Source organism: Coregonus clupeaformis, chromosome 34 (genome assembly GCF_020615455.1).
Source record: "Coregonus clupeaformis isolate EN_2021a chromosome 34, ASM2061545v1, whole genome shotgun sequence".
Classification (NCBI taxonomy): Eukaryota; Metazoa; Chordata; class Actinopteri; order Salmoniformes; family Salmonidae; genus Coregonus; species Coregonus clupeaformis.
The window spans coordinates 13,751,573-13,779,282 of record NC_059225.1 but is presented as its reverse complement, the minus strand read 5'-3'; the positions used below and the strand labels follow the sequence as shown (position 1 = coordinate 13,779,282).

General features: G+C 43.1%; 1 protein-coding gene across 1 annotated transcript; it reads left to right on the top strand.

The window, feature by feature from the left end:
• The first annotated feature begins 693 nt into the window (after nt 1-693).
• On the top strand, nt 694-26,478 carry LOC121549529 (suppressor of tumorigenicity 14 protein). The gene is made up of 19 exons (XM_041861324.2): nt 694-899; nt 2,717-2,924; nt 4,091-4,215; nt 15,434-15,501; nt 15,618-15,808; nt 16,434-16,541; nt 16,700-16,919; nt 19,938-20,080; nt 20,876-20,973; nt 21,095-21,204; nt 21,340-21,473; nt 22,176-22,280; nt 22,454-22,564; nt 22,846-22,959; nt 23,096-23,215; nt 23,986-24,169; nt 24,538-24,809; nt 25,062-25,198; nt 25,347-26,478. The coding sequence occupies exons 1-19, from the start codon at nt 813-815 to the stop codon at nt 25,512-25,514; spliced, it is 2,703 nt and encodes a 900-aa protein (XP_041717258.1). The 5' UTR covers nt 694-812; the 3' UTR covers nt 25,515-26,478.
• The last annotated feature ends 1,232 nt before the right edge of the window (nt 26,479-27,710 follow it).

The following is a 27,710-nucleotide window of genomic DNA, read 5'->3' as shown; positions in this document are numbered from 1 at the left end:
TTGGCCAGTGTGGTTCTCAATCAGAGGCAACGTGTATCAGCAGTTGCTTGTTGTCTCTGATTGGGAACCATACTTAAGCAGCCAGTTTTCCCACAGTGTTTGTGGGATCTTGTTCCTGTATAGGTTTGTGTTTTGCACCTTTGGACGTCACGTTATCGTTTTTGTTCGTGTTATCATTCAAATTAATAAAATATGTTCACCTTCCACGCTGCGCCTTGGTCCTCTGTACCCAACGATCGTGACATCCACATAAACACAGAGTTGCTACAGTTATTATTTGTGGTGGTAATAATTATTTTTTGTACATTTTATGAGTGGGGAGGGTGTGTAAAATATTTATAGGGTGGGGGGGGGGTGCATTATTTTATGACACCTCGAGTTGGACCAGCCCCCCACCCCACCCCACCCCACAGTGCCCTATGCAACACCCACGGACATGGCAGCCAAGATTCCATTTTTGTAATACCTTACACACAGTGCCATCAAACATTCTTTTGTCCGGCCAGGCCGTGCACGCGAGGGAGCAAGTTTGCCCACAATTTCTGTCGCACGGATGGTTGTGTGGATTGTACTCTTTCATAGTGGTCCCATTGTGCCGCACTGCATTCTGGGGCTCCGTGTGACACCTGCCCGCAAAGGTATACGGGGGAGTGAGTGAGTGAATGCTCCCGCCGCATCCGACCCGCTCAGGTCCGGTTTCTGCGCTTTTTCAAAGGAGCTTTAGGGTCGCAAAAAGGGTCTCCTCTCTCTGTCATTTTTATGCCTGGGGTATCGTTGCATATCGCCGCCACGGAGCCAAACGGGACAGTGCCATGAGGACTTTCCCTAAAAGCAGAACTTGTGAGGTTTACAGCATCTCGGGATATGGACATTGTTCTGCTGTTGGTTCACCTGCACAGGTAAGAGAGATGGCTTCAGCACTCACCGCACTTTTCACCCTGTCCGCAAAGACAGGGGGAGACAAAGGGATGCTGTTCAGGCTGCACAATCAAAGCAACATTCTTTTCAGGTATAACTTTTTATCAATTTACTTTTCATCATATTAGGCCTACTTTAAGCTGTTATAAATCGTTTCAATTGGATGTGCTGTTATAATTGGATGTGCTGGCTCACCGGTAATGGATTTGAGTAGGTCACCAACTTCCCCTTAGTTCTGGTTCATCTTAATTGTAAAATCAGTCTCTAGGGATATCTGGTTCTCACTCTCATGAATGTCTGTCAGAGGGCACCGCTTGATTGAGTGCTGACACTGCTGCACAAGGCCGTGGGAAAGCCGACCCCTGGAGCCACGCTTTGTGTGCTCCCTCGGGGAATCCTGCCAAGACGCCAAATCTTTTACTTAAATTCCTTCAGAAACAAAGGACGGTTCGCTGCTGTTGTCGCTCTGGGTAACTTGATTTAGTCCTATGTTTAGTGTTTATCCTACTGCGCTAAGCAAACAGTAGGCTACATAGTGGAATGGAAAGGTGGGTACGGGGTAGGCCTACATGTTGGATAAATGACCTTTTTAATACCTTTTTTTAAATGATTGACTACGTGGCCTGTTAAACCTTTGTAATGCTGACCCCCCCCCCACTTGAATATGCTGTAACCTAATGTAGCAGGCCTAAAATAAATGCCTGAAACTAGATCCCCTACATACTGAAAAAAAAACTGTCGGTGGAGGTTCTCTTCTGCATTGTTCAACCGATCCAGTAAATGTGGAGGAGGAGTTAAGATGGAGTGTCGCCAGAGAAGAAGAGGTAAAGAGAGGCCCAACTCAGCGGAAAATCTGTCTCCTTCCTGCAGGTGGCGTTTTTTTGTTTTTATACCAACCAAGCAAGGAGTTTTTGTATGGAAGTCTATAGAGTACCATTCCTCTCTTGTCGGAGAGGGATTTACATGGTTATCAAAATGTCACGCCAGGGTAAGCCTACACGAAACACAGCCCTTATTTGAAGTGTTTCTAAAATTCCCTATGGGAAAAAGGAATGGTGGAAAAATGATTGGAACCATTTCCCTGTTTGACCGCTAGGTTTTATGGGTATTATGACACCTCCACTGTGAGAGAGTGTCGAAAAATATATGGCTTATTTGCTACAGAGGTTTATTTGATTTAATATAAGTTTCGTAATGCTTAGGTTGTTACGAGTGTACTAATATGACATCCCTGCAACTATGAGAAAAAACACTTCATATCGGAGTTATCTCGAGACAGCTATGCATATTCATGGCATGAGGCTAGTAGCATAGCGTCTCAATCCATTGAATACAGGCGGTTGACGTCAACAACCCTCAACTAATATTCAAAAAAGTATTAAAATAATGAGATGTATCCACCAATCCAAAGAAAGGATAGGCGGTAGTTAGACAGCCCGCCGTGCCGCTTTGTGGACAACGACTCCCATTGTTAGGGCGGAGAGACAAGTATCTTGTCAGTATATCCATAATCTTTGGTGTCACCTTGTTATTCATGTCCAAAAGAGGAAGTCATTTCATGGGTTCTCTTTCCATTTCCCCTGAAAACCAGCACATTCGGTGGTTGGGGACTGGCAGAAGCTAAATATGCTAAAACAGAGAGGGAGAGGGAGAGGGAATGTGAGAGAGAGACAGAGAGAGAGACCATACAGACATAGCCTACTCGCACACAAAGAGAGAGGCCTACTCACACACAAAGAGAGAGGGGTGCGGGGGTGTTGTGATGTGAGTAAGTGAAGTAGGTTTGTCTCTGATATAGGGGGTCATTACAGAGCCCACCCAGTCACTTAGCCCCTCCACGGAATCCAAGGCTCAGAGCGACTGGAAGGACCAGGGGGACCAGGGAGGCCAGGGTGACCAGGGAGGCAGAGGAACTGTCTGTGGGGGATGGAGAAGGTGGGCTCTGGGGGTCCTACCCCTCCTGCCCTTCACTGCCGCCATTGCACTGAGTCTCCATTTCTTTACATGTAAGTAAGCAGCGCCACCTGTTTGGAAACGTGTGTGTGTGTGTTTGTGCAGACTCCGGGCTTCGACACAAGCCCTCCCTTTTTTATAAATTGTCTTAGAAACAATGCTTCAATTAATTCAAAATATGCTCCGGACTTTGGCGACTACCAGTGGTGGAAAAAGTACTCAATTGTCATACTTGAGTAAAAGTAAAGATACCTTAATAGAAAATGACTAAAGTAAAAGTGAAAGTCACCCAGTAAAATACTACTTGAGTAAAAGTCTAAAAGTATTTGGTTTTAAATATACTTAAGTATCAAAGTAAATGGAATTGCTAAAATATACTTAAGTATCAAAAGTGAAAGTATAAATCATTTCAAATTCCTTATATTAAGCAAACCAGACGGCGCAATTTTCAGTTTTTATTTATTTACAGATAGCCAGAGACACGTGCCAACACTCAAACATCCTTTATAAACGAAGCATTTGTGTTTAGTGAGTCCGCAAGATCAGAGGCAATAGGGATTACCAGGGATGTTCTCTTGATAAGTGAATGAATTGGACCATTTTCCTGTCAAAATGTAATGAGTACTTTTGGGTGTCAGGGAAAATGTATGGAGTAAAAAGTACATTATTTTCTTTAGGAATGTAGTGGAGTAAAAGTTGGCAAAAATATAAATAATAAAGTAGAGTACAGATACTCAAAAACACTACTTAAGTAGTACTTGAAAGTATTTTTACTTAAGTACTTTACACCACTGGCGACTACAAAGTATTTTTTAACCTCCCACTTTGGGCTGGATGTGTCAATGTGTAGTTCATACGTGCATAAACTATGAGCAGAATTACTGTCTTACCTCAATTAGCCATGAAATCCTTAGTTTGAAAGCAACTGTTTATCTGGAAGCGGTGCTGCGCCATTTTCCTCACATCTTCCCCCAGGTGGGCTAGCCACCTAGCAATTTGAGTTCAACCAATGAGCTTCGAACCCCTCACCATATAAGTGACAGCTAGCAAGAGGCACATGATGCACCCACAGCAGAGCGAGAGAGAGAGCAATGACGTGGTGCCTATATCTGCACATATGTAATGTAGTATGCAATTTTCGGGGACCATTTTTGGCTCGTGAGCGCTACTTTCAGAACTACTGGCTAAAAAGCATAACAATAATGTGTTTGCCTTCAAGCTCCACCCCCTTCAGTGTTCTACCTTGGTGGCAGTGTGGAGTTTCCCAACATGAGCTTCTCATTGGACCTGACTGACCCCGCCTCTCCACAGTTCCGCCTCCAGGCTCAGGCTCTAAGCAGTTATGTAAGTGTTATGGTCTATCTGTCCTGTCCTGTCTTTTCCTGCCCTGCCCTGTCCTGCCCTGTCCTGCCCTGTTCTTGTCCAGTGATGCTCTGAGATAATGCTTCTCTCGTTCTCTCTCCTCTCTCTCTCTCTCTCTCTCTCTCTCTCTCTCTCTCTCATATATACACTGAGTGTACAAAACATTAGGAACACCTTCCTAATATTGAGTTGCACACCCTTTTGCCCTCAGAACAGCTTCAATTCGTCAGGGCATGGACTACAAGGTGTCGAAAGCGTTCCACAGGGATGCTGGCCCATGTCGACTCCAATGCTTCCTATAGTTGTGTCAAGTTGGCCGGATGTCCTTTGGGTAGTGACGATTCTTGATACAAATGGGAAACTGTTGAGTGTTGCAGTTCTTGACACACTCAAACCGGTGCGCCTGGCATCTACTACCATACTCCGTTCAAAGGCACTTAAATCTTTTGTCTTGCCCATTCGCCCTCTGAATGGCACACATACACAATCCATGTCTCAATTGCCTCAAGGCTTACAAATCCTTCTTTAACCTGTCTCCTCCCGTTCATCTACACCGATTGAAGTGGATTTAAAAAGTGACATCAATAAGGGATCATAGCTTTCACCTGGAAAGAGCAGGTGTTCCTAATGTTTTGTACACTCTGTGTCTTTAATCTCCTGTCTCACTTCAGAATATCACTCTAGATTAGAACATAGCAAGTCTAGAACCCTAGTGTTTCTAGAACGCTACCTCCCTCCCTGTGTCATTTTCGAGCATACTCCTGAATGATATGCATCTATTTGGCATTTTAAAGAATGTAGTGGTACTAATTCTACTCCTGAAGGCTGCTGGTCTCTCTCTCCCCTCTCTCATTCTCTCTGATCTCGCTCTCCCCTTGTACATGTGTGAAATAGGACAAATATAAGCACCCAGCTTCTCTCCCCCATCTCTCTCCTCCAAATCCCTTCCTCCCTCTCTACCCCTCCTTCTCTGTGTCTCAGTGTTAAATGTAAAGCGGGTGTGTAACAGGAGCCCAGGTCTGTGTGTGTGAGTCCTGCGGCGCTAAGGTCTGAGGACCCTAGGGACCAGGCCCTTTTCAGCAGCGAGGACAAGCCCAGCGTTTGTGAGAACAGCAGGACCCAAGTAGCTGGAGTGAGAGGAAGAGCAGGCCCTCAATAAAAACATTGTCTATCTGGCTTTCACACAATCAGTCACTCTGTGTCTCACTACCTCCACACCACACACACACAGAGAAAGAGAGAGAGAGAGAGAGAGAGAGAGAGAGAGAGAGAGAGAGAGAGAGAGAGAGAGAGAGAGAGAGAGAGAGAGAGAGAGAGAGAGAGAGAGAGAGAGAGAGAGAGAGAGAGAGAGAGAGAGAGAGAACTGAGCTACACTTCCTAACATCCTGCCAAATGTATGACCACATTAGAGAGACATATTTCCCACGGATCACACACACCCACAAAGAATTTGAAAACAAATCAAACATTGATCAAGTCATGAGAAAAGGGCAACCAGTTTAGCACAAACAACATTGTAAATATTGTGGTGTCCGAGACAACGATGCTGATCATGCTGTGATGATAAGAAGTCTGCTTACACTGTACTTTGATTATAAAGGTTTATTGTATCAAAGATCACAGTATCAATTTACAGACATCTGCAGATATCTGGAGAACAACAGCCCAATCTGTTAATATGTTGTTTCCCCCGTCCTTTGTTCAAACATGGTATTTATCCTATGTAACATAAGATGGGTGGTTTTAGATAAACCAATCCCTGGCCTCCACATATCTCCAAATGTCCTCTATTCCAAGAAGCCTATGTAGCAATGCTTTCCAGATGCTTCAGCAAAGCAGAGTAAAGTTAATCTATTACACCATTTGCAAATGTCAGCAAAATCAATAGACCTTCAGACACTACATATTTCCCCCTTTCGAGACTAATTAAGTCTCGAAAACAAAAAGAATAGGATTATGACAAATAACAATTTTTGTTCTTGAGTAACTTTAGCAATAAACCAAAATTTATGGAGAGTAAACACATGTTTATATAGACACATTTTTGTATGGGGTGTAAATAAATTGTTATGGAGTGTAAGAGCGAAAAACCTGTCTGGCAGCTTTCATTCCAAATATCCATCAATCAATCAAGACAGGAAAATTCTCTCACGGCCCCTCTGCCCCAGGCGACCACCTAAGTACTCCAGATCAATTTATAAATCTTTATCAATGCATTTTAAGCTATGATGCAATTGAATACACATGAAAGCCTCAGAAAACAAAATACAATAAAAAATGTCCACATTCAGGCTGGTCGACCCATCGGACCCTCCTGTGGATTCTCTCTGTCCCTGCCTAGACCCAATATCCCTAAGCTTCAACGAAAAAACAAAAACATCTGAGGTCCCCACATGTACCCAACAACAGAAAACATAATTCTTCAAAAATTAATACAGAAAGAATATGACACAAATTATGTATTACACATGCAAATATGTCTATATATCATTGCAGACACTGGAATGTAGTCCACTACACTTCATCTCCTCAGCAGTGTCGACATCCAATAAAACGTTGATGATGGAATCTGAACATTTCCACACCTTCCTTGTTCCACTTCCTCCAGTCCATTCATATTGTCCATGTTTGAGTATTTGAATCCCACTCTACACATCCCCATATACTTCTGGAAGAAAATAAAACACCAACCAGTATCTTTTGCAAAACAACACATGCAAATTAAAACATCAATATCAACAATAATATAAAAATGATATATAAAATGATATATAAGATGAATCACATTCCATTTCCCCCCTTTGATTCATAAGAAAATACTAAATATCACAATAATATAATTATCCCACAATCAGATATTCAACATTTCCTAGAGTTATTTCAACCCTAGTTTTCATAACTTTTTTGTCAGACTTTTTTCCCCCCAAATTTTTCTAAAACCATTTCACTGATTTATCCACAAAACTCTTTCCCATGTTCTGAGGATATTAAATCGGGAAATCCCCACCTGCTTATGACTTCTTTACACAAAAACTTTGCAACCGACTGAGCATCCTTTAGCTTAGTTGGACATCTTATGCACCTCTTGGTGTAGGAATGTAACCAGGAATAACAGTCACACCCCTGCAAACATTATTTTTCAGACAGATTATGCACCTGCCTATGACATAGTCAACCTGTTAAAGCAAATATGGTGCCCAAAAACCCTACTCCTTTATAATCTTTCTCCTAATCTCCCCCTTGCAACATTAGCTAACCCATAGCTTCCTAAATCATCAGACCTAATAGGTCTAGAGGCGCTACTATCAACCCCTCATGGTTTCTCCCAAAACAACAATTGATTGCTACTCTAAGGATTTTTTCATTGTCTTCAAAACACCTGCTTTTGAAAGTCCTTCAATTTATGGTTCAATCCCTTGGATTGCTTCATCTTTCAATGGATACTGATTCTTCCAAGGAGGTCTCGCTCCAAAAAATCTTCACTGAGATTTCCAATCCAGAATACTGAAGACGAATCCATCTCTGTCATCATCAACAATTGGTAAACCTTTTCCTTTGGCACTTCTACCAGACAGCCGTCTGGTGTACATCTTATTGTACAACTTACACAATGCATCTCTTCCCAACAATGCAATAGGTGTATGTTCTGATACCAGTATGGGTATTGTAATTTTCTGATTTTTATAGCAGAGCTCAATTGGTTCCGTAAGAGGAATCAGCTGTTTTACTCCCTCAAATCCGATTGTCCTAATTAGTTGATTGGACATAGGGAGATGTGTAGCATCTTCAGGCCGAACACAGGTAAAAGCAGCTCCGCTACCCGCCATCACTTATTTTTCCGGTCCTGATGCTACCAGCTGACACCCCCCTTTCGGATCTTCTGGGCACCCCTAGAATCCTTGCTCCAGGCCCCTATAGGGGTTCACCTGTCCTCCAGATGATCTTGACTGGCCCCTGTATCTTCCTCTGAAATTCCCTCTGGTGTTTCCTCCTGGCCCATTACACTCACGGGCAAAGTGACCAACCTGTCCACAATTATAACACACTTCTGAAGATTGCTGGAAGTATGGCTTAAATCTTCCTCCTCTTCCTCTTCCTAAGCCTTCTCGTCCTCTTCCTCTTCAATTCTGTCTCTGTCCAGAAACTGGCTGTGGATATGAAACAACTGGTACCGTTATTGGTGGCTGGTACAATTGCGGTTGGAACTGGTTCGGTTGAAGCTGTGGCAGTGATTGTTGATTTGGTGCACACGGATTCTGCATAACCAAAGCTTGTTTCTTCTCCTTCTTGTTCTCCACCAGTTGTATTTGATTGAGTTTTCGGAGAGTTTCTTGGTCCTGTTCTTTCTGGTTGTGTTCCTTTTTCCGGTACAGATCCACTTGATGGGCTATATGATCTGTATAGACACCTTTTGTCATGCTTCCAAGTCCAACCACCTCTGCCAGTTTGCTCCTTACTGGTGAGGGCAGTCCCATCTGTAGATTAGCTCTCAAAATTGACTGCTCAATTTGACTCATATCTGGATCATTTCCGGTAATATTTCTCCACACTTGATGAACTCTTGACACATAGGCTCTCTGATTTTCTTGTTGTCCTAGTGGGTCAATCAGAATGTTGTCAGGATGCACATTTGTTGGAAACGTATCTTTCAGTGCTCTCCACAGCCGATTTCTACTTGCAGCCAACAATTCAGGATCATTCACCACATATCGATGAAGTCCAGCTCTCTGAAACATTTCTTCCATACCTGGAATCCCAAGGAGATTAGCCAAAAGTCTCTTAACGTCTCCTATGGCAGACTGTGTTCCCACCGTAATTTCTTCCAACTTTGAAATCCAAGGATATGCTCCATCTTGAAGAGTAGGCAGCTTCTCAAGTATATCTGACATATCGGTATTCTGCAAAGGCTTATATTCTAGGTTTTGTCCTCGAATGATCACTGGCATCATCTTCTTACTGGTGCCCTCTTTCCTTGGCCTCAATGTATACTTCTTCTCCAATTCTTGGGATCCTTTTCTCAGCAGTTTTTTCTTCTGTATCTTCCGCTTCTTGAGTTGTTCTTCCAGTTCTCTTACTTCTTCTAAATTATTCGCTTTATCCAGGCATGATACGCATCGGTCTATATCTCTTTCTATTTCTTCTGTGCTAGTCATTGTAGGATAAAATCCTCTTGAATATGAAGCACCTTTAATCTCCAAATCTTCATCGCTGTCTCCATCTTAACTTTCATCAGAACTCGAATCTCTTGTATTCTTCTTCTTCCAACTTCCATCACCCCTTCTTTCCGCTCTGGCCAACCTCTGTCTGATCACAGGGTCATATCCACCCATGATCTCTTCTGAATCACTCTGATCATCATCATCATCATCTTCAAGTTCCATCCTCCTGAACCTCACTCCACCCTTAGTTTCCAGACATCTCGTTTTCTTCCTACTTTTGGAGTTTTGATTCATCTTTATGGTCGTTTCTGCTTTTCCTCTCTCTATTATTCAAGCACTTTCATCATGTTGATGACGTCAGGGTTAAGAATCCCTTCCACTAGCCATGGTTGTTCAATGTCAGGTCAACGTTTATTCCCTTTTCCAGATAACCTTGCAATACCATTAACTAAAGGTTTACTATTTTCTACTACATCAACAGGAGTAATTACTTTCATAGTTTTTATGTCCTTTTCCCCCCTTGTAACAACTCTTTTATATTCCTTTATTGTGAATTATTTTATTATTTTAGACTATGTAGCTTATAGTTCCCTCTTTTTTTTTTCTTCCCCAAAATAATTTATTTATTTATTTATTCATCAATTTACTTATCTATTCATTTTATTTTATTTTATTTTACTAAATTATTGATTAGTGGCAATCTTACCACATCCAATCAGGAAAGTAAATGAAAGTAGTCACCTTAGAGCAATCCAAAAAATAAAGACCTGTAATCCAGCAACACTACAGCACTCACAAACCCATTGCTTAATACGCACCCAAGTACTTGAATTTTACAGAATAATGTCAGTGCTGGATTTCCAACACAACTCTAATCAAAACAACTCATTCATAAAATCAAATCAAATCAAATCAAATTTTATTGGTCACATGCGCCGAATACAACAGGTGCAGACATTACAGTGAAATGCTTTCTTACAGCCCTTAACCAGCCCTTAACCAATGTGCAATTATCAATTACATCAATTCATCAGCCTGTTGCCAAGTTCCTGTGAAATGGTCACAACATGAAATATTCTATGCATACACAATGTATCTATTATATCCTGTAAGGGAAAGTAGGTTTTGTGGATAGAACAGTACTGGCCTTAATTTGACTTGATCCGTTGCAGCACACCCTGTCACTTGATGTACTCTCTCTCTCTGTCTCCTCCTTCTCGTCTCTCACATGACAGAAGAACAAAGGAAACAGACAACAATTTAGTATTTTATGCATACCTATGTTCACATTCACGCTAAGAAATAAGCAAACAGCTTAACTCAGGAATATTATAAATAGCGCAATAACAGTTTATTTTATTGATTTTTAATCCATCAACATATCTCTAGTTTATCAATTCAATAGGTCTCAATCAAATAGTTTCGTCGTTAAACAACAGCCGATTTAACAAACAGACTGCTCTATTAGTGTCTAAATCTCCCCCTTCTTCTCTGTCTGCTCTGAGTCTGCGTCTCCCAGCAGCTCAGTGCAGGCAGGGGAGTGGCATATTTGCTCTACGTAACTCTAAACTCATAAAATCTCACGCATGCGTAGTTCATTCACCAGTGCGATTTCAGAGTGTAAGGAGCTCTCTCCCAGCTAAACAACAGAAAGTAGACAGACCAACTTTACCTCCGTTCTTTCCCCCAACAGACAAACAGTAACACTTAACAGAGCTCACAAACCAACACAAAACATAGAACACAAATCCTACTTTGAAGTTTCTTAACTTCACTTATCCTAATCTGCAGATTTATAGTTATTTTCTTATCCATTACAAAACATATCTATACACTCTTAAAAACTCCTCCCTGTAGGCTCATGATTTTCTAATAGTTAGTAAACGTTCTCTTTTTATAGAGACTTCTAAGATTTTTAACCTTAACGTCCTTACAGGTGGCTCATATATAGTTAACAATTATTAACGTTCTCACAAACGGAGACTCATAAGATTTTAACTTTAACTTACATATTTCCTTACAAAAAACTAAAACCCCTGTTGTCATAGCCTTAGTCGACACACAGCTGGAACACAGCAGAGACCTCTCCATGTACACACACACACGCATAGGCTCTCTTCCTCTCACACACACACAATTCAAACAAGAATGCATCCGTTCATACAATACACTAAGCATGCTACCGTCGCTCCTTATTTCTCATTGTTCCTTCCTAAATTTGTGCTACCTCGAGTTGCAGATATTCAATGAGAGATTACTTCGAACATATACTTCGTCAACTATATTCCGAGAGGTAACGTGCAATTGAATGTATCTTCCACAAACTCACAGTTCCCAGAACTGACCTGAAAGTCAACCTAGTGACTCTCCTAGGATTTATGGCCCATCTTAATGATCGCCTCGTTTGAGGGCTTCCTTAAATCAGCGACGTCCTAAAAGTATACTTTTTCCTTATTTCCTGGCCTTATTCCTTCATGTTATTCCTGGACACTCCTTTTAATTTTATTCAAGCCAAATATCGGTGTGCCCAGCGTTAACAATTCCTATAGACACTCCCCCGTTTGCGTTGTTCCCAACGCAAACAAATTAAGAAATTTAGAACGGACTCTCATCCCACAGCAAATAACAGCAAATTGCACACATAAGTCTTTTAAACGGTACATCTCTCCAGCGCACACACCCACATAAGCAAGCGAACCGACCAGCGCACAAAATTGTGAGAAATCTCACCTTATGAGCCGGCGTCTTGAGCAGGAGTCACTTCGTAGCCCATGAATGGAACACTGGAGAGACTCAGCACGTCCCAAAGGTTCCTCGTCGCCATTCTGTGGTATCTAAAAATATGTTGCTAATTATGCTGTGATGATAAGAAGTCCGCTTACACTGTACTTTGATTATAAATGTTTATTGTATCAAAGATCACAGTATCAATTTACAGACATCTGCAGATATCTGGAGAACAACGGCCCAATCTGTTAATATGTTGTTTCCCCCGTCCTTTGTTCAAACATGGTATTTATCCTATGTAACATAAGATGGGTGATTTTAGATAAACCAATCCCTGGCCTTCACATATCTCCAAATGTCCTCTATTCCAAGAAGCCTATGTAGCAATGCTTTCCAGATGCTTCAGCAAAGCAGAGTAAAGTTAATCTATTACACCATTTGCAAATGTCAGCAAAATCAATAGACCTTCAGACACGACAATACAACCTATATTTATCTGTTTATTTATTTTCCCTTTCATACTGCAACTACTTACACATTGTTACAACACTAATAGCCAATAATATAACATTTTAAATGTCTATACTCTTTTAAAACATTTGTGAGTGTAATGTTTAATAATGTTTCCCTTGTTTATTTCCCTTTTGTTTATTGTCTATTCCATTTGCTTTGGCAATGTAAACATATGTTTCCCATGCCAATAAGGTTATTTGAATTGGAGAGAGAAAGAGAGAGAAAGACAAACAAACCAAAACAAAGTCTTCTCCTGCTTTGTTGATTTAAATTTTTTTTGACTCAATTTAGCATGAGGGTCTGCTATACAAATTGATGGAAAGTGGTGTTGTGGGAAAAACGTACGATATTATAAAATCCATGTACACAAACAACAAGTGTGCAGTTCAAATTGGCAAAAAACACACACATTTCTTTCCACAGGGCCGTGGAGTGAGACAGGGATACAGCTTAAGCCCCACCCTCTTCAAAATATATATAAATGAATTGGCGAGGTTACTAGAACAGTCTGCAGCACCCGGCCTCACCCTACTAGAATCTGAAGTTAAATGTCTACTGTTTGCTGATGATCTGGTGCTTGTGTCCCCAACCAAGGAGGGCCTACAGCAGCACCTAGATCTTCTGCACAGATTCTGTCAGACCTGGGCCCTGACAGTAAATCTCAGTTAGACAAAAATAATGGTGTTCAAAAAAAGGTCCAGTTGCCAGGACCACAAATACAAATTCCATCTAGACACCGTTTCCCTAGAGCACACAACAAACTATACATACCTCGACCTAAACATGAGCGCCACACGTAACTTCCACAAAGCTGTGAACGATCTGAGAGACAAGGCAAGAAGGGCCTTCTATGCCATCAAAAGGAATGTAAAATTCAACATACCAATTAGGATCTGGCTAAAAATACTTGAAACAGTTATAGAACCCATTGCCCTTTATGGTTGTGAGGTCTGAGGTCCGCTCACCAACCAAGAATTCACAAAATGGGACAAACACCAAATTGAGACTCTGCATGCAGAATTCTGCAAAAATATCCTCTGTGTACAATGTAAAACACCAAATAATGCATGCAGATACCCGCTATTTATCAAAATCCAGAAAAGAGCTGGTAAATTCTACAACCACCTAAAAGGAATCGATTCCCAAACCTTCCATAACAAGCCATCACCTACAGAGAGATGAACCTGGAGAAGAGTCCCCTAAGCAAGCTGGTCCTGGGGCTCTGTTCACAAACACAAACAGACCCGACAGAGCCCCAGGCAGGACAGCAACACAATTAGACCCAACCAAATCATGAGAAAACAAAAGGATAATTACTTGACACATTGGAAAGAATTAACAAAAAAACTGTGCAAACTAGAATGCTATTTGGCCCTAAATAGAGAGTACACCGTGGCAGAATACCTGACCACTGTGACTGACCCAAAATTAAGGAAAGCTTTGACAGACTCAGTGAGCATAGCCTTGCTATTGAGAAAGGCCGCCATAGGCAGACCTGGCTCTCAAGAGAAGACAGGCTATGTGCACACTGCCCACAAAATGAGGTGGAAACTGAGCAGCACTTCCTAACTTCCTGCCAAATGTATGACCATATTAGAGAATCATATTTCCCTCAGATTACACAGAACCACAAAGAATTTGAAAACAAATCCAATTTTGATAAACTCCCATATCTATTGGGTGAAATACCACTGTGTGCAATCACTGTGTGCAATTTGTGACCTGTTGCCACAAGAAAAGGGCAACCAGTCAAGAACAAACACCACTGTAAATACAACCCATATTTATGTTTATTTATTTTCCCTTTTGTACTTTAACTATTTGCATATCGTTACAAAACTGTATATAGACATAATATGACATTTCAAATGTCTTTATGCTTTTGGAACCTTTGTGAGTGTAATGTTTACTGTTAATTTTGGGGAGGGGAGGGGTGATAGAGTAAGAGATGAAGGGGAGGTGAGGGATGAGGAGAGAGAGAGAGAGAGAGAGAGAGTGAGAGAGAGAGAGAGAGAGAGAGAGAGAGAGAGAGAGAGATCAGGTTGAGACAGGGTGAGGAAGGAGATGGATTTAGGGGCAGCGGTGGAGACAGAGAGAGAGAGGGAAACGGCTGAGACTGATTGAGAGGAAGGGATCAGGATTCAAAGAGATAGTATAAGGAGAGAGTGAAAAGCATTGAAAGAGAATAGATGGAGACGCTCGTTAGACAGAGAAAGGTTCATATATATGGTCCTAATAGGTCTGCAGTAATTGCTGTAATTTGGCTGTGCTGGTCTCTGTTGATTAAACCTGGGGCCACAGACCCATACCACCAAGGATATACATTACCTCTACATGGCTGACTGGGATGTATGGAGACAATGGAGCTCTGTGCTCCACAAAACCAGTCACACACACAAATGCGCACAGACGAACACAGACACACACGCACACATCCACACAAACACATGCACACACACACACATGCACATGCACACAGACATACACATGGGCGTGCACACACACACACACACACACACACACACACACACACAAGAAATAACAGGGCTTTTGTTCTCAAGTTGCAGGTTCTGCCAGGTGCGCTGGTGTCACATATACACAGACATACTCAAAAACACTCCCATACGCACACACAGAGTTGTGACCTCAGTCTTGGTGCTGTGATGTCACTCTGTGACATCACATTCAGTGGAAAATCTCCTCAATTAAAAGTTTATCCCATTGTTTGTTTTGTTTCTCTCTCTTTTCCACTGGGTGCTTTTCTCAACGTTGGGATGGCGTTATAACAATGTTGTGATCAGTTCTCAGAGCTTTATGAATCCTCTCCCTGGAGCGCCTACTACCTACGCTCAGGAATTACTGCCTTCAGGTGAGCCCTGTATGTGGAGAACCACACATGAAACCAGAAAATCACTGTTAATAATGTAGTCCCTTGGTAACGGTGTTTGGTTCCGTGTGTGTGTGTGTGTGTGTGTGTGTTGACAGTGAAGGAGCAGATGGACTGAACGTGTTCTACTGGAGTAAGTTCTCGGGCCCTGGGGGCGTTGCCATGGAGATCCAGCGGTGGAGTCCGGAGCGCGTACAGCGCCGTCTCCCTGGCACCAATAAGCTGCTGTACAGCCACAACGAGAAGCACTACTACATGGAGAGAGACGACGAATCACTCAACCTGCTGGGTACTGTAACTTCTCTCTCTCTCTCTCTCTCTCTCTCTCTCTCTCAAATGTTATATTATGTCTATATACAGTGTTATAATGATGTGCAAATAGTTAAAGTACAAAAAGGAAAATAAATAAACATAAATATAGGTTGTATTTACAATGGTGTTTGTTCTTCACTGGTTGCCCTTTTCTTGTGGCAACAGGTCAGAAATCTTGCTGCTGTGATTGCACACTGTGGTATTTCACCCAATAGCTATGGGAGTTTATTCAAATTGGATTTGTTTTTGAATTCTCTGTGGTTCTGTGTAATTTGAGGGAAGTATTTGTCTCTAATATGGTCATACATTTGGCAGGAAGTTAGGAAGTGCAGCTCAGTTTCCACCTCATTTTGTGGGCAGTGTGCACATCGCCTGTCTTCTCTTGAGAGCCAGGTCTGCCTCTCTCTATCTCTCTCTTTCTTTCTCTGTTTCTCTCCCTCTCTGTCTCTCTGTCTCTATTTCTCTGTCTTCCTCTCTCTCTCACAGTCTCTCTGTCTGTGGACTACAGCTCCCAGAATCCTTTAGTTTATTGTATATTCTTGCTTCTCATGCCATTTAAAACTCCATTCTGTTACTACCATATTGTATGTATTTCTGTGCAGGTTTAGACTCTGATGACTATGATTCAGACGACAAGGCAGATAAAATCAAGAACCCCAACTCCCTGCAGAACTCTCTACAGAGCGGCAAGTGGCAGCTAGGATTCCAAGGTGAGGAATCATTGCCTTTCTTAGAACATAAACATACAGGTATGGTCACTTCGCAGACACTTCACCCAAAGACACTTCCAGGTATGACCTATAAAGTATGAACCCACAACCTTGGTGATGCCAACCCCACACTCCCACCGATCTTTCCCTCCCCCTAGCGATGTCCTTTGACCTCTATGCTAAGTATGGTAACAACCGTACCCTGAGCTTGGTGAGTCCCAAGAAGCCATACTACCAGTGGCGCCTTCGTGTCCCGTCGGGTCATGTGGTGCGTCTGGTCATCCTCAACCTGCACGGAGCCACACCCGGAAGCTGCTCCGCCCACAAACTGTCTGCCTACGACTTCCTGTTGCCACTACAGAACAAGATCATCGCCAGGTAGGAGATACACTACCTGTGATGATGGTATGGAATCCCATACCATCATCACAACTCTGTCATCTGACTCACACTCGTTAACCATCTGATGATAGTGCGCAGCTGAACACTTGTTATTTTAACTAAAACATAACCAATCTTTGTTAAACATAAATAACAAACTTGTTTTTGCATGGACTCCGCAACACGGTTAGCTTTTAACAGCTAGGACCGCTATTTCTTGTCCCGGAATCCTGCTTAACTGACAGGTTAAAGTCTGCTTGAAAGAGCCGCTAACCTAGCTAAGCTGCTAACATTAGCCAGCAAGCTAACGAAGTTAGTCCCAGATGAGGTTTCCAATGGAGCCCTCTTTGTCTGGAGAAGTAAATGAACAGTTCCAGCGCTGTAGGAGCTGTATCTACTACTCTTTGTTTCAGGACAAATCACTCAGAGTTCCAATGCGGCAATTGTTTGCTTGCCGAGGATTATAGGCTTGAGGTAGCTTCCTTGATCACGCAGGTAGCCAGCCTACATAAGAAACTTGGTAAAACGCAGAGTGGCTGTTTACCTTTTCTACGCCGGTGGCTGGACGGCGTTCGTGCATGTTGGATGCATCTCCGTCTTGTCGTTTGTTGTTATCTGACTGGCCGGTGTTGCCCGGAGTTCAATCGCCAGGGGAGCCATCTCCTGCCTCTCTTCCCCCATCTGATAGCGGAGTCGAAGGAGCACAGCAAGAGGAGCATGGCAATCAACGATGGTCGCATGTCACGAGCCATGGAAGCTGAAGACAGCGGCCTGCCGAAAAGCAGCCTACACTCCCAAAGAGAGGCCCGGAGCGGATACAAACAACAAATAGTTTCACCGCCCTGATCTTCCTGCACCTTCGTCGCTGGGGGTACCTGTGTCTACGGCCGCTGTGAATACTCCTACTCCTTCCCCTACGATTTTGAAGTCGACGTCGGCAACCTTCCATCCCTGCTCTGAATCGAGCGGGGCTTCTCTATCTGTCGGACGCCTGCACCATCCTGTGAAGCGTGGGAGTGGGCAGATTTCCTTGTCCTTCTCGCCAGCTGTGATTTTGGGCAGCTACATGGTAAAAAATGTGACTGTTCCTGGTGCAAAAACAATGTCCAATTCCGGAGCTCGAGTAAATGACATTACTAAGCTGTTCCCGAATATACTACGCCAGGACATGGACATCGATTCTATCGTAGTCCATGTGGGTTTTAATGACATTATGAAGGGCAGCTCTGAACAGTTGAAACTGGATTTCAAAGAGCTGATTGACTCTCTGCTAGACACTAATAAAAGACACATCATATCTGGCCCTGTGCCCTCTCTGAATCGTGGCATTGAATGCTTTAGCAAGATTATTTCTCTTCACAACTGGCTATATGTTTATTGCAGCTCAATGGGTGTAACTTTTGTTGACAATTTCGATAGCTTTTGGAAACAAAACACGTTTTATAAGGAGGATGGGATCCACCCAAATCATTTAGGTTCCTGGATCCTTTCACAGCATTATAAGGCTGCATTGAGACAACGACTTATCAATAACCCAAGCCCAGCTCAGTTAATCCCTACCATTGTGCCACTGAGTCATCATAATGCTTTAGCAAATGTACATTATACCAGGGGCATTGGTACACACAATGTAAGTAACTTAATTGATGTCCCTCTAACCGCCCTGAATGCCTCTGCTGATCCTACAGCTATTGTATGCAGCAATCATGTGTCTATGAACCAGATTTATGCTGTTAGCACTGAGGCAGTGTGTCCTAGTAGGAAGTCCACTGTGTGCAGCTCACCCTGCACTAACATAAATAACATGAGAATATCTGCTTCTGCTAAGCTTCCCAGTAAAGCAATGAAAACAAGCAAGCATCCCAGAAAAGTGCTCAAAATAGCCCGCGTTAACATATGTAGCTTAAGAAACATGGTTTATGACATTTTTTTAAATGCTGTTGATGTAAAGAATATTTGTTGGTCCGTGGTATGTAATGAGGAGCAAACAGACGTTACATTTGACACATTTATGAAATTGCTTATCCCAGTTACTAATAAGCATGCACCCATTAAGAAAAAGACTGTAAAAACTGTTAAATCCCTGTGGATTGATGAGGAATTGAAAAATTGTGTGGTTGAGAGGGATGAGGCAAAAGGAATGGCAAATAATCTGGCTGCACAACCGATTGGCAAACGTACTGCAAATTGAGAAATCATGTGACTAAACTGAATAAAATAAGAAACTACACTATGAAACAAATATAAAAGACATAAAGAATGATAGTAAAAAGCTTTGGAGCACCTTCAATGACATTTTGGGAAAGAATGCAAACTCAGCTCCATCATTCATTGAATCAGATGGCTCATTCATTACAAAACCGACTGATATTGCCAACTACTTTAATTATTTTTTCATTGGCAAGATTAGCAAATTTAGGCATGACATGCCAGCAACAAATGCTGACACTACACATCCAAGTATATCTGACCAAAGTATGTGTCACGACTTCCGCCAAGGCTGCCTCCCCTCCTTGTTCGGGCAGGCTTCGGCGTTCGTCGTCACCGGCTTAATAGCCACTGCCGCTCCATTATTCATCATTCCATTTGTCTTGTCTTGTCAATCACACACACCTGGTTCTTATCCCCTCATTAGTCCGTGTATAAGTGTTCCCTCTGCCCCCCTTGTCCTTGTGGGTGATTGTTTATTTGTGAGAGTTGTGTAGCTCGGTGAAGCTACTCGTACATTGTTATTGCCGGGGTAGATATTTCCCCTGTGCCTGTTATTGTTGGAGCTACCGTTACCTTGTATTGCCAGGGTAGATTTTCCCCTGTGCCTGTTTCGTTTGTCACTATCCAGCGCTATTTGTGTACGACGGAATAAACTCTGCATTCGGTGATTCCCCTCCTGCGCCTGACTCCTTCTATCACACTCATCACAGAATCACCCACCCGCTATGGAGTCAGCGGGAGAAGAGCGCCTGCCTATGTATGTGTACCTGTATGTATTGTGACATTTCTGTCTGTCTATTCCAGGTGGTGTGGTCAGCCAATGTCTGGCTCATCTCCTGTAATGAAGCTGACGTCGTCTGGTAACGTGATGCTGGTCACCTTCTCCTTCAGCAGACAGAGAGATGGAGCCATCTTCAAGGCCTACTTCCAGGCCATCCCCAAAGCAGGTCAGACACACTATTACCACAGATAGAACAATGAGACAGATATTTCACCGGATGTATAAATGTGAAGCATTTAGTGGCCGGCAGTGGGAGAAGATTTGGCCGACATTCTGCGAATTCTGTCATCAATGACACGTTTGATCTCAATACAGTTTTCTGTTCCCAAAACTACAATCTGTTACGGACAGAGTGGACTAAGTTTTGTAGACTTTGCCAAAGTTTCAAAATATGGCATCGTTTAGAAGAGTGCAAAGGCACTTTTAGTTATTGCACATGAGCACTTCACAGAGTAGGCGTTCCCTAACGTAAATATGCAAATGTATGCTAGAACGTGCCAATAGGATCTCGCTGGCTCGTGCTCGGCTCTGCCCACCTCCTTGCTTGTTCTGCCCACTATGACTAATTTGTTCCTTTTTGAAACGATAGGCTGTGGTCTATCTTGGTTTAGTTATAAAAATCTTTGCTATTACCACACACTACAACCATGGGGAAGGCACTGCTTGCCGAAACGTTGGTTGTACATTAAATTATTGGGAGCATATTTAGAGTGTGCGACATTCATTCTTTCTTTCTATATTATATCTCTGCAACAGACATTCTAGACTCAAGACCATGATAGTCCAATGAGCTAAAGCCTTGGCTATAGGAGCAAACACAAGTCACCAAGATACCGTCTGTGTTATCCTATTCAATATTTACAATAGGTCTTCTTACATGTCTAATGTAATAACTTGTCTATTACAGCTGTCCAATAGACTCCTGTTGATGCATGGTCTGTGTCAATGTCGTCCCCTGTAGGTTGTGGAGGGTCTCTGTCCTCCTGGAACGGCTCTCTGTTCTCTCCCTACTACCCTGCCCACTACCCCCCCAACCTGGACTGCAGCTGGACCATACGGGTGAGCTCACACCCCAGGGGACTTCACACACACAACACCCACAGTGTGTGTGTGTGTTGACAGTAGGTCTGCTCCACATTCCTGCATCTGAACCACTGCTTCTCTCGGGTGTCTCTTTCAGGCGCCGTTGCCTGGATACCTAATCTCCATGACGATCGTGACGTTGGACATCCAGGACTCTTCGTCTTCGGACGGCTGTGAGAAAGACTGGCTGGACATTGGAGGGGTCAAGTAAGTGTTGCCGTTGTAGCAGTACTGATGACATACTGCACAGTGAATGTGTGTTTGCAGTCTATGTGTGATATATTAACTGTTATGGATGTGAGTGTGTGTGTGTTATATTAACTGTGGTGTGTGTTGTCTCAGGCTGTGTAACCCCATGACTGACAGCAGCAGAAAGAAGATGTACTCCTCTCCTGTCTCTCTCCACTTCCACTCTGACGAGTCTGTCACTCACAAGGGCTTCTACCTTCTCTACAGAGCCTTCTCCCCTGAGAGCAGTATGTCTCACACACCTCTACCTCACACCTCTACTACACCTCCACCTCATACCTCTACCACACCCCTATATCACACACCTCTACCACACACCTCTACCTCAACTCTACCATACCTCTACCTCACACCTCTACCTCAACTCTACCACACCTCTACCTCACACTACCTCAACTCTACCATACCTCTACCTCACACCTATATCACACACCTCTACCACACACCTCTACCTCAACTCTACCACACCTCTACCTCACACCTATATCACACACCTCTACCACACCTCTACCACACACCTCTACCACACACCAGTAACACAGCTAGTGTAGCACATGGGGATGTGAAACTTACTCCTCAGACTGAAGTGTTGCCACTTGCGCCGCCAAATAGTTAACTTTTCAGTGGTGCCGACTGGTAAGACGCTTCAGGAGGGCGGTCACGTGTGCTAGCAAGGCAGAGGTCCTGGGTTTGAGCCTCGGTGGAATCAGGAGGAAGTGGTACTCGCTGAGCAAGCAGTGTGACGTCCTTTACACTAGCCTATACAGATTTACTTAGATTAGCTTAGAGTTGCAATCTAAATACTCAACTCTACCATGCACACTGAGACAGACCTGTAGATTCCAGGTTTTCACTCGTACAGAGCTACTGTAGTAGGCGGTCTCTCTTTCTTTCATCTCTTCCTCTCTCATCCCCCTCTCTCTCTCCAGCGTGTCCTCGTCAGTTCCGCTGTGGGGATGGGAGGTGTGTTCCTCTCAGGAAGGTGTGTGACGGAGTCAGAGACTGTTCAGACGGACGGGACGAGGCTAAATGCTGTAAGTATGTTATCCTCAACACTCTAACTCCTCACATACATGCATACAGTAAGGATGACGAAGATGTTGAAGATTGTTAATGTTTCATTGACAGTGATCACCATAAGTGATCTGTCTGTGTAATAAGTACTGTATGTCTTCAAACCAAAGCCAATATGTTGTGTTGTGTGTAGCGACCTGTCGTCCAGGTGAGGTGTATTGTGGGAACGGTCAGTGCCGGCCTCACAGCAGCCAGTGTAACAGTCAGAGTAAATGTGGAGATAGCAGCGAGGAGGCTGACTGTGGTGAGTACCATACACACACGCCTGGACCACACAATAACACGCTATCTAGAGATCTGCTTATAAAATGCTTAGAAACATCATTGCATATTTTGTTCATCATAAGATTGTATGAGTCCATTTTCTACTTGTTTTCATTATGCCAGCTGCATAGAGGACTGGTCTGTGGTAAGGACGGCCCCTCTCCCCATTGCTGGGTCAGGGTGTGTTTATGTGTGTGTGGTGGTTGTATTTGCATGTGTGTTTATGCTCCAGGCCAGGTGTTCACTCTGTTGGCCCCCCAGCAGGTCAATGCTACCACATGTGCTCCAACAAGGTGTGTGTGTCGAAGTCCTCAGTCTGTGACGGAGTCATAGACTGCAAGGACCGCAGTGATGAGATCAACTGCACTAGAGCATGTGAGTCCGTCCATCTGTCAATCGGTCCGTCCGTCCTTCCATCCGTCTGCATCTTTCTTTGTTTCTCTTCATCTAATCCTCAATCCCTCTCTCTTTCTCTGTTTTTCCCCCCCTCCCTCTATTTCTGTGTGTCCAGTCCATAAGGGCTGCTCCCCATCCTCCTATAAGTGTGCCAATGGGAAGTGTGTGAATAAGATCAACCCTGAGTGTGACGGAGTCAAAGACTGTTCTGATGGATCAGACGAGACGCGCTGCGGTGAGACTCATTACCACTTATAACACACGTATGAACCTACATATACCAGTTATAACAAACGTATGAACCTACATACACCAGTTATAACACACGTATGAACCTACATACACAGTTATAACACACGTATGAACCTACATATACCAGTTATAACACACGTATGAACCTACATACACCAGTTATAACACACGTATGAACCTACATATACCAGTTATAACAAACGTATGAACCTACATACACCAGTTATAACACACGTATGAACCTACATACACCAGTTATAACACACGTATGAACCTACATATACCAGTTATAACAAACGTATGAACCTACATACACCAGTTATAACACACGTATGAACCTACATACACAGTTATAACACACGTATGAACCTACATATACCAGTTATAACACACGTATGAACCTACATACACCAGTTATAACACACGTATGAACCTACATATACCAGTTATAACAAACGTATGAACCTACATACACCAGTTATAACACACGTATGAACCTACATATACCAGTTATAACACACGTATGAACCTACATACACAGTTATAACACACGTATGAACCTACATATACCAGTTATAACACACGTATGAACCTACATACACCAGTTATAACACACGTATGAACTTACATACACCAGTTATAACACACGTATGAACCTACATACACCAGTTATAACACACATACGAACCTACATACACCAGTTATAACACACGTATGAATCTACATATACCAGTTATAACACTTTCCCCCCAGGTTGTGGCACCCGGCCCAGGAAGCGTGCTAAGATAGTGGGCGGATCTGACGCGGGGACGGGGGCATGGCCGTGGCAGGTCAGTCTGCAGATGGAGCGTTATGGTCATGTCTGTGGAGCGACCCTGGTCACCAGCCGCTGGCTCATCTCTGCTGCACACTGCTTCCAGGACTCTGAAGCCATAAAGTGAGATTCTTTGTTATTATAGTCAGTATTGTTGTGTTCATTAGTTTCCTCGTCATCATCATCATCATCATAGTCCTTATCATCATCATCATCATCATAGTCCTCATCATTATCATAGTCCTTATCATCATCATCATCATCATCATCATCATAGTCCTTATATCATCATCATCATCATCATAGTCCTTATCATCATCATAGTCATCATCATCATCATAGTCTTCATCATTATCATAGTCCTTATCATCATCATAGTCCTCATCATTATCATAGTCCTTATCATCATCATCATCATCATCATTACTGTAATAATGATTTGTGTGTGCCTGTGTACTTCCATGTGTGTCCCTGCCTGGCTGTGTGTTTAGGTACTCTGATGCGCGGTCGTGGCGTGCCTACATGGGAATGCGTGTGATGAACACGGGCAGTAATGCTGCAGCCACCAGACAGATCCGTCGTATCATCCTTCACTCCCAGTACGACCAGTTCACCTCTGACTACGACATCGCCCTGCTGGAGCTCAGCACCCCTGTCTACTTCAATGACTTGGTACAGCCCGTCTGTGTCCCCGCCTCCTCACACGCCTTCACCACCGGGACCAGCTGCCACGTCACGGGCTGGGGGGTCCTGATGGAGGATGGTAAGTGCTGCCCAAGGATAACAGCTGATGTTTGATACCTGCCAGAAAACAGAAAATATGTCCAAAATGATCTCTTTGGAATCCTTGTATGATTTGTCAGCTAGTTACTATTCATAAAACATTCTATAAATAATTTTCTGTCGAGTTCCAGGTGTTTGCACATAATTTCTTAGTAAATACCAGGTAAATACTAACTCTAATAGAACTAGCTATATAAAACGAAGTGTTACTGAGTTCCTGTGTTTGTTCCAGGTGAGCTGGCGTCTCTGCTGCAGGAGGCCACAGTTAAGATCATCAACAGGAACAACTGTAACAAGCTCTATGATGACGCTGTCACTCCCAGGATGCTGTGTGCTGGCAACCTGCAGGGAGGAGTGGACGCCTGTCAGGTGAGGAGGGGTTTCTGAGTGTGTGTGTGTGTGTTTGTTTTGTCATTGTGTGTGTTAATGTGCCTCTGCATGTGTTTTTATGAGTTTTATCTTTGTGTTTTCATGTTTATGTGTCTGTCTGTGTTTGCACATGTGTGTGTGTGTTTAGGGTGACTCAGGGGGTCCTCTGGTGTGTCTAGAGAGGGGTCGGCGGTGGTTCCTTGCAGGGATCGTGAGCTGGGGGGAGGGGTGCGCTCGGCAGAACCGCCCTGGAGTCTACACACAGGTCACCAAGTTCACAGACTGGATCCACCTGCAGACTAAAGGACAGGTCTGACAGACTGACAGACGTCTGGATGACATCAGCATGTGAACAGACTCAGTGGCTGGCACCATGTGACTGTAACGGGGGTAAAGAGACATCACCTGCAGCCCCTGCTTTATGATTTATACCAGGCCCCATGTCACTGACATCATTATCAACTGTTACCCCCCACCCCCATCATACCCACCCCCTCTTCATTTATGGCCAAGCACCTCTCTTTGTCTCTTCATGGTTTCCATTGTCCTCCTGACTGTTCCTCTCTCCCCACTTGTCCCTGATCATCCCAGTGGTCTGTCTGTCCTGACTGTTCCTCTCTCCCCACTTGTCCCTGATCATCCCAGTGGTCTGTCTGTCCTGACTGTTCCTCTATCTGTTCTCTGTGAAGTGATCACTTGGAGATGATGATGTGCCTGGTCTATTTCATGTCCACACTGCACACAGAGCAATTGAAGTGGAAAGAGTTCTCTCTGTAGTAGTACGATGTGCTGTAGCGTGTGTGTTATTATGTCTATTTACATTGTGTGTGCAAGATTGTATTTGTGAACATATGTACTGTATCATTGTATGAATATGTATATTATGAGCCTGTTTGAGTTATAGGCAATATTGTATTTAGATTATATTTGTTTTATGGTAAACGTTCCCTGTGTTAGGGATAATATTGTCTGTTTCAAATGTACACTCATCTTATACTAGTATGATATCCTTCATTGAGCCTAATGACTAAGGCATCTTTTACTAATAGCCTCAGAACCTGAGAGTGAGGGTTGCTGCCCCCTCTGTCCAAGAGACCAGCGCCTCACAGTGGCCATTGTATGACATTACACCTCAATCATCCAATTCCATTTCAATCATTTTTATTTCCTAACACTTTTTAAGATGTAAATGTAAAAAACAATCCTGTTTATTCATTTGTATTTAGATTATTGAAGGAGTTAAATCCATATTAAACAGAGCGCTTATATGGTATGTTCAATGTGTGTGTGTTGTCTATTTGTGTCTGTACACTTAGAAAAAAGGGTCTCAAAAGGATTCTTCGGCTGTCCCCATAGGAGAACCCTTTTTGGTTCCAGGTAGAACTATTTTTGGTTCCAGGTAGAACTATTTTTGGTTCCAGGTAGAACTCTTTTGGGTTCCATGTAGAACCCTCTGTGGAAAGGGCTTTACATGGAACCCAAACGGGTTCTACCTGGAACCAAAAGGGTTCTACCTGGAACCAAAAAGGGTTCTTTAAAGGGTTCTCCTATGGGGACAGCCAAAAAACAATTTTAGGTTCTAGATAGCACCTTTTTTTTCTAAGCGTGTACCTTTTGTTATGTTGTCTGTCTGCTCGTTTGATCTTTGTATGGTATACCTATAAAATGAGGAGGTTATATATACCTACTGTAGGAGGTTGTGAAGATCAAACCGTCATGCCATTTTATGAGTCTCTCTCTAGGTGGCACTATTGTATATACATGTCCACCTGCAGAATGGACTGCACATTTCATCAAGACTCACTAAACATGATAGATATCCTATTTATACTGAACCAAAATATAAACGCAACATGTAAAGTGTTGGTCCCATGGTTCATGAGCTGAAATAAAAAAAATCCCAGAAATGTTCCATAAGCACAAAAAGCTTATTTCTCTAAAAACAAATTGCACAAATGTCTTTACATCCCTTTTAGTGAGCATTTCTCCTTTGCCAAAATAATCCGTCCACCTGACAGGTGTGGCATATTAAGAAGCTGATTAAATAGCATGATAATTGCAAAGGTGCACCTTATGCTGGGGACAAGAAAAGGCCACTCTAAAATGTACAGTTTTGTCACACAACACAATGCCTCAGATGTCTCAAGTTTTGAGGGAGCGTGCGATTAGCATGCTGACTGCAGGAATGTCCATCAGAGCTGTTGCCAGAGAATGTCATGTTAATTTCTCTAAAACAATGTTGTTTTAGGGAATTTGGCAGTACATTCAACCGGCCTCACAACCGTAGACCACGTGTAACCACGCCAGCCCAGGACCTCCACATCCAGCTTCTTCACCTGCGGTGAGACCAGCCACCCGGAAAAGCTGATGAAACTGTGGATTTGCACAACCGAAGAATTTCTACACAAACAGTCAAAAACCGTCTCAGGGAAGCTCATCTGCGTGCTCGTAGTCCTCACCAGGGTCTTGACTTGACTGCAGTTCGGCGTCATAACCGACTTCAGGGGGCAAA

What these genes read in the sequence shown, in the direction of transcription:
- LOC121549529 (XM_041861324.2), top strand. Translation starts at nt 813, where the DNA reads ATGAGGACTTTCCCTAAAAGCAGAACTTGTGAGGTTTACAGCATCTCG. An exon ending in CTCAGGCTCTAAGCAGTTAT is followed by an intron (nt 4,216 to 15,433) that starts GTAAGTGTTATG and finishes TGTTGTGATCAG; the next exon opens with TTCTCAGAGCTTTATGAATC. An exon ending in GTGGCAGCTAGGATTCCAAG is followed by an intron (nt 16,542 to 16,699) that starts GTGAGGAATCAT and finishes CCCTCCCCCTAG; the next exon opens with CGATGTCCTTTGACCTCTAT.